Source organism: Etheostoma spectabile, chromosome 4, assembly GCF_008692095.1.
Source record: "Etheostoma spectabile isolate EspeVRDwgs_2016 chromosome 4, UIUC_Espe_1.0, whole genome shotgun sequence".
Lineage (NCBI taxonomy): Eukaryota > Metazoa > Chordata > Actinopteri > Perciformes > Percidae > Etheostoma > Etheostoma spectabile.
The window spans coordinates 29,342,067-29,350,004 of NC_045736.1; the positions used below are offsets into that span (position 1 = coordinate 29,342,067).

The 7,938-nt window shown below is 41.8% G+C and overlaps 1 protein-coding gene across 3 annotated transcripts in view; it reads left to right on the forward strand.

Annotated features, from left to right (window-relative positions):
- Window positions 1–7,938, forward strand: part of phactr3b (phosphatase and actin regulator 3b) — a 56,767-nt gene extending 48,829 nt beyond the window's left edge. For all 3 annotated transcript variants that reach the window (XM_032512667.1, XM_032512669.1, XM_032512668.1), the window contains exons 9-13: window positions 2,746–2,801; window positions 4,690–4,751; window positions 5,633–5,773; window positions 6,828–6,904; window positions 7,389–7,938. In XM_032512667.1, the coding sequence (XP_032368558.1) occupies window positions 2,746–2,801; window positions 4,690–4,751; window positions 5,633–5,773; window positions 6,828–6,904; window positions 7,389–7,404 (352 nt within the window). In that variant the 3' untranslated portion in view covers window positions 7,405–7,938. The remainder of the gene's footprint in view (window positions 1–2,745; window positions 2,802–4,689; window positions 4,752–5,632; window positions 5,774–6,827; window positions 6,905–7,388) is intronic.

Consider the following 7,938-nt stretch of genomic DNA (forward strand, 5'->3'; position numbering starts at 1 on the left):
TCCTCCACCTTTAAACACGACTGAGCCTCTGACATCAAAGACCACTGAGAGAGAAGGTGACTTTCACAAGCATGTTTAAGGCTGGAATGACTACAAAATAAAAGCCCCAGTAGGCAAAAAAGTCATTAAAACTTGTATGCATCAAATACCGTATATGTCAAAATCTAACTAAAAAAATGGTTGCATCGATTATCGGTTTAGAATCGAATCGTTGGCTTCTGAATCGGACTCGAATCGTGAGGTGCCCAGAGATTCCCAGCCCTACTCTCGTTAGCTAACTGTGCTAGGGTCCAAAGCTTCAGTGGCAGGAGATCTGCTAAGCTAGTCAGCTTCAGGAGATAGCTGGGGGTTTTCTTCATTATGGTGGATAACTACTGCCTCATTAAGTTACGTAGAATGAGAATAACCGACTGTATTACCAAGATGTCGGTTCATCAAATTTATATTTTTTATTTACAAATAACAACTAAGGCAGAATCAGTAATTTAGAGGGCTGCCTTACCAGTCATCTCACCAGCTGGCTTCAACTTGATATATCTGTTTCATCAATGCCGTACACTTGGCTTTTCGCTAGTTACTACAAATTAAAAAGCTGCAACAAGTCTGATTCATGTCTTGACTCAATTTTGACCACTTGTGGGCAAGTGTCTTACAAAGTGGTTTAGCATCAGGGCTCCGGCACACCGCCGGTGTGGCGTGAGCGTGGCGTTTTCTATGTCTTACGCACCAGAAACGTGTCTGACGCGGCGCTGCTGCTAGCCTTGACTGTACGCACATGTCTCCCATTGATAAAATAACAGCAGGTTTTTCAACTTTATTTTGTCAATATGTTTGTGTTTGTACATTTGTTTGCACATATTCCGTCATTTTGTTCTGTATTGACATGTGCAATATTTGAAAATCGATACCTATTTATTATTTTAGTCAAAATAACATTTATATCTGTCTTTACGTCAACCTAGAAACCTCTGGCTGTCATTCTAAGTCATCAGTATCAGTCATTTCCAGGAAGTAACGCACACATGTTTTTATGTACTTGAGTACAATATTCTATACTTGTCCACCGCTGCATATCATATGACCCGAAGACCAAGGGAGGGATTGTTTTGTTTCTTATAAAAAATACATACAGCCTGGTTTGGATGAAATGCGGTGAGGCGATAGAAGAGCATTCCTTTTGGTATCCAGTGCTGTCCTGACAGCTGGGTGGCAAATTTAGTGGCAGTGAGTGTTTTGGGGGTGGGGTGGAGGTTTATCTTAGAAAGTCATGTGAGGAATCCTGGAAAAACAAAAAAAAAAAGGTGATGTGGCGTGCTGACTGCCCTACCGCCCTGTCTTGTTAAACACGTAGGCTGCAAAAACAGTAAATACAAATGCTGGTATCAACAGCCATGCTTGTTTTTATTCAGTCCTCCAGGTTACACAATACAAGCCATAGTCCTGGTTAGTGCTGAAGTGATTGGTTGACTAACCGATAAGTCTTTGTAACGGATTCAAGTAATCAAGCACAAATGTAAGCAAAACATTTGCTGGTTCGAGGTTCTCAAACGGATATTTTTGCTTTTCTCTGTATTTTATCTTTTAAATATTCAATATGTTTAGGTTTTGGACGTTCAGACAAAGGTAGCAATTTGTAGCTTGTGTACCGAGAAGTTGTGTTTGCCTTTTCACCGTTTTCTGACATGTATAGACTGAACAATTAAACGAAACAATAACTGACAGACAAATAATAGGAATAATCAGTTGTAAAGACCAGTCTTTAAATACTAAGGCTACCTGTCCCGCTGATGCTCCGCTCATTATCATCCAACACTTTATTGGTTTTTCAACAACATATGTTGTATTTGCTTTATAGTTGTTTTCATACAACATACTACATACTACACTGTAAGTGACTAAAAGATAAAAATTAAAAAAGTGAGTTTAGATGGGTTTACCTTTACTTCACGGTTACGTGTGTGTGTGTGTGTGTGTGTGTGTGCGCTCATTGGGGATGGAGCCACATTCAGAGCTAGGGTGGTCAGTATACAGACAGAAAGCAGTTACCCATCCAGACATACCTCAGCATATAGAGTACACTGTACTGTTCATTCACATTACCCAGGATCTTTGTTCTTGTGTGATGTCACATCAAATATAAAGTCTACACTTGTTGAAACTGCTACAATGAAATACTACAATGAATAAAGTGTCTGTGTGTGTGTATGTGTGCGTGTGTGTGCGGGCGCGCGCATGGGGAATCTCCTCCTCAGCCCCTCCCCTTCACGCGCATGTGGTAAAAGGCAGGCGGGCTGTGCCGCACCACTCACTCCACTCCGAGCGCTCAGCATCCTCCGCAGCTCCGCCGGGACTACAACCGACGCTGCTCTCTCTAAACGTTTTTATCTCATTAAAACCAAGCCGCTCTTTGGAAAGTCTCCCCTTTTTCTTCACTGAAGTGGCTCTGACGCGCGATATCAAACGCGCAGCTTGACTTTTTTGTTTGTCCCGATGTGGAGCCTTAAATGTTCTTCCACTAAAACAAGGCGCTCTTCGGGCTCGAGGTGGGACGCGGTGTTTGCCTTCTGGATGTGCGGGTCCTGGCGCTCCGCACACCGGCTCAAGCATCCAACGTGCTAGTACCAGAAGTGGAAGGACTGAAAAGACTTTATGCCAAGGAAGGGGGGCGGAGTGGGGGGGTTGAGGAAAGAAAGCCCAGCAGCGTGAGGAGATGGTCCAGAACGTAATCCTGGTGTTTTTCCGCAGGAGACTGAGCCAGAGGCCGGCGGTGGAGGAGCTGGAGAGTCGGAACATTTTAAAGCGTAAGTAGTTCAACCATCTTTACCAAAGCCAATGATTAGGATTGGAGTGTGTTTATCACTGATGACGAACCAGCAACGTTGGCACAGAGCTGTTTAGAGAAATCTCGCTAAGTTAACTATAGCACACACCTTCAATTTGAAGAAAAAAAAAAACTTGTTGCTTGGGCATTATTTGAGTTTATGTTGACTTTAGGCCTCCTGTTTTAAAACACTTTTAAGGTTGATTTTTAATATCTCTATAGTGACTATAGACTATGGCGAGGATGTGGGCTAAATGGGTAAACCATTTCAAAATAACACACCATTCTGTTTGAAATTGGGATTATTGTGTTTATTCAGTGCTGTTTTACGACTGAAATAATGACTCTATTAATAAATTGGTGGATGAGATAAAATAACTATTTAAATAGTTATTGGGGGGGAAAAAAACAACTTTATTATTTTCTGTTTCCAACTTCTTAAATGTGAGGATTCCCTGCTTTGTTTGGTTAAATATCACTGGGAATTGAATAACTTTGGGTTTGGGACTGTTGCAAGTCAATCGGGGACACTGGCATGGATTTTTTTTTCCTTTTTACAATTTTCAGATTTTATGAATCCATTAAGAAAATAATTGCCAGATTTATATAGTTTTTGTCCAGGAAATTATGTATTTCTGACCACAAATCCTCAAATATCACTGTGACTTTACTCTACTATTTCCATACAGCCTTAAAATCTCTATAATGAGTTGATTGGAGTCCGTGTTGTATGTTCTGGCATCTCCTCCATGGGATTTTAACTCACATTTGAATCCTTGAAACTACTTTAGCTCCTTGGAGAAGCGATGCCACTGCATTCATTAGAAGAATAGCTTTGCTAGGGGAGGTTTCCGATCATAACACTTCAAACCAGTCGTGTTGCCCCGACGTTGAGAACAATTATGAAACAACCAAGTCCCGCATCTGTAGTGAACTGTGTCTCCCAGTTGAGACGGGTCACAAATTGTGTTGTGAGTGTGACTGTTGGTTGTGAGTATGAATGTTATGTACATACGTTCATGTTTTGTACACCTTTTTTAATCCATGTTTGTGTTCTTCTGACGTGTTGTGGGTATGAATGTTATGGATGTATGTATTCCAGCTTTAGGGGATATTCTTATAAAACAACAGACCACAGGAAGAGTAGCTTCTGTCTAAGGCAGACATAAACTAATGGGGATCTTAATAAGCAAACACACAACAAACCTGTGAGCAGCTGTCTGTTTCATCACTGTCCCTGTGTCTCTCTCTCTCTGCACAGGGACATGTGTTCAAGCTAAACACAGCCCTTTCCATTTAGGAAACTAACCCTTAAACCAAAACACGTTCACTGACCCGATCTCCTGACCACAAACTAAACGCCTATAGTAAAAATACACATCATGGTTTTTGTTTTCCTGTTGCACCCAAGGAGTGAAATTTACTCAGAGGGCGACAGGAGCCTCATTTTAAGATGCCAAACTAGTTCACAACAGCTCAACCTTTTTTGCATGACAAAAGCGAGGTATTAACAATAAATGAACTAGTATCTAGGTGTTATTCTGCTGTATCTAGCAAAGATAAATCCTATCAGTGCTCTAATCCTCCCGTGTATCGCTCTCAGCACTGATCCACATTTGAAGTCCGTTAACGAGTCCTGTCCTCGAGTTTTATTGGATCGTGAGGACGATCCCACACATTAGCTCTGTAAATCACAGACTGTCCAGTCCCATGGAATAATCTGTGACCGAGTATTTACTTAAGATTTGGTACAACGACTGAGCATCTTAAAAAAAAAAGCCTAAATATTTTGTGGAATTATAGTCAATGTAACTTCATTATTCTGACTTGTTTTGGTTATAACAAGCTGTTGTTTTTTGTGTCAACAGAAAGAAATGACCAGACAGAACAGGAGGAGAGGAGGGAAATCAAACAGCGGCTGAACAGAAAGGTAAGCAGCAGGGGTGGGGGGAAAAAATCAATACAGCATTGTATCGCAATAGTTTCAGTGGCAACACGGTATCGATACACAGACGCCAAGTATTGATCTTTTATTATATATCTGTTGGTCAGTTTGTCCCATTTTTCAGCAATGAAATTGAAGTGAGATGAACAAACAGAGAAATGTTTCTTTTTTAGATAAAACAGACGTTGACAAAGTTTCCTTTTGGGGACGTCATTTGAAAGTGTGAAAAATTAGAAGTTGGATAAAAGGTTATACGTTACAATATATCGCAGCATATTGCAATAATATTGTATCCGCTGCAGTGATCTGAGCAGTTTTCTAAAGTTTCTTCACTTTAATCCCACGTTTGGGCCTCACACCTAGCCTGGAAATCCAGACCCAAATCCAAAAGATTAAGGGTCTGGCATCGAGTAATGAAAGTCGCCCGTCTCGAGGGGCGGCACCAAGCGTGCATTTGAAAATCTCACTGCACGCAACTGGATACCACTACGACCGATCACAGCAACACACCGGGTGACTCATCCAGAGCCCCGTACGCTTAGCAACCAGCGGAGCTAACTGGAAGATTAAACTCTTATCTGTTTAGCTCGCCTCTCTAGCAGATACACTGATGTGATTGGGGCAGCTCGGCTACAAGCGCATAGTTAATGAGCAGCATTACTCGATGCCGGAGTGACTCGCTGAGCAAATTAAAATTGTGCTCTCGCAAGAACTCTGGATCTCCAGGGTACAACACAGCAGCCCTTCACAGGGACTGTTATCCAGTCAAAACCGAACCATACCTGCTGTGATTAAAAAAAATATCTCTTTGGTGATTGAACGCCTCGATAAGCGGGTGAGAGCTGACATTTACCTTCATTTTCCAGCTGAACCAGCGGCCGACAGTGGACGAGCTGCGGGACAGAAAGATCCTCATTCGTTTCAGTGACTACGTGGAAGTGGCCAAAGCTCAGGACTACGACAGGAGAGCCGACAAGCCCTGGACCAGACTGTCTGCTGCTGACAAGGTAGCCAACGAATTATCTCTGTTGTTCTTAGAACAAAAATACCGGCCTTCAAGGTATTAAAAGTAGTACAACATGTTTGTTCAGTGTCCATATTCTGACTTTGATTGTGAAATAGACCTGTGTCGGCATCTCTTCAGGGTTTCTGCAGGACTCAAAGTATTGAATTACCTCAAAAGGCATTAGAAAGTACTAAAAAGTATTAGAAAAGTCTGAAATGTTTTTTGTTTCCAATTGTGGGTGTAAGAGACATTACACACCTATGTCCTATGTCTTATAATCGGGGTCTAGACCGAAAGCATGGTACCGTTACATGGTGGAGAGAGCCCAGCGGCCACTTTCAGGAGATATACAGGAGAGTGTGTGATTACGGGACAGAAAAACAGAATGATGGGATGTCCATTACCAGAGCGGTCACTTAGCTGAAGGCCTAGGAAATATTTACCATTCATTTAATTGTGACACTTTCATCTATAAAGATAAGATTTGGGGTAGACAACAGCCTACCTTGTACCAACCTTCAATGTGTTTTTATTAGAATTATTTTCAAATCCAATTATTTTCGTCATGAAAACAACTTTTGGCTTTCAAGTAATTTTTTCAAAAACGAGTCTTATATCCGGACGGTATTCATAACACTTATCCGAGTCCATGTTGCATTAATTTAATTGATTATATCATCGGGAATTATTTGTAAACACTGCTGAGAAGAACTGAGGAAAAACAAGTTAACATAATAATGAAACATTCTAGGCCATATTGATCCTGAGTTTTCATCATGCTTTGCTGGAATGATGAATGAAACGGATAGTAAATTGCTTTTTACGTGGTATTAAAAAAAGGCCGTAAAAACTCGGGGAACCCGGCAGAAACCAATTATTTACTGTCTCTCACAGTAAATATTTCTAATCTACCCCCCGCATTAGGTGCTAATCTGCACCTAAACAACAGACGTTCCGTTCTCCATTTTCATAACATCTCATCTCATTTGGGCGACTGTGTGAGTGTATGAAGTGACACACCTGGGCTCACGCTTCATGTTGTTTTTGTTCCCCAGGCAGCGATACGGAAGGAGCTGAACGAGTTCAAAAGTACTGAGATGGAAGTCCATTCTTCAAGCAAGCATCTGACAAGGTCACTTTGAACGCGTATTAATCTCTGCTTTTCATTTTGCTCTTTTTTTTCCTTTGTCTGCTTTATTATTAGTGGGTGATGTCTAAGAGGGTCAGTGTGACATTGTGAGAAAAAGACCCAAAGGTGCATTAGCCAACAGTTTCACATCAATGAGTGCACACCCTGCAGAGTGGAGCTTAAATTTAGCTGCAACAAGGCCCCTAGAGACGAGAGAGTTGCACCCTTTGCATCACCTCTCCATTATAATGAATGTCCGTATATATTTAGCTTACGTTTTGCTTACTCTCAGTTGCTAAAAAAAGAAAAGGAAAAAAACTGAATTTGCTGGGGGGCTGTGTTCACCCAAGACCCCATTTTTGAGGAGAGACCATTGGCTGCTTTTAAGAGTACTGTACTTTGGGCTAATAATAGGACCTTTGATTGATGAAACCCGAGAATGTGAATCTTTCAGCTCACACTGTCCCCACTCTTTTCCCCCTTGCAGGTTCCACCGGCCATAGCAAGGTTTTTTTCTGTGAAGAGTTGCTGATATCTGGTTCTGTCAGGGAAGACCTTGCACCAAGTCTTCCAGCGTCCTGGCCCACAGTTAGTGGGTGTCCAGGGTATTTGGGTTCAGTGAACCTTGGAGGCTATGTCTCTAGAAATGGAGCTGCTGGCAGACGAGGACGTGCGCAGCAAGCTTCACTTCGGCTCAGAGGAACATCTCCTTAAACCTCACTTCACCTTGTCAGAGGAGTGGGAAGAATCGCGTATTTGCCATAGACAAGCAGAGACTTTCTTTTGTAAACGGACTCTTTTGAAAGACGTCCTTTTTGATGCGACACGGGGGGGGGAGTGCATGTGACCGAGTCGACCAGTCCCAGTCCAGTATCAGTAGTCACATCCCCGAGCTGTGTCTGAGCCTCACTGATTCAGTTGATGATGCGTTTCATATCAACAGTGTTAACAAAAACCTTGTCTGTGTAAAAGACAAAAAAATCCTTTGTAAGCACTATTTATTGTCTGCACAATACAGGTTTTCAATTTGTAACAAA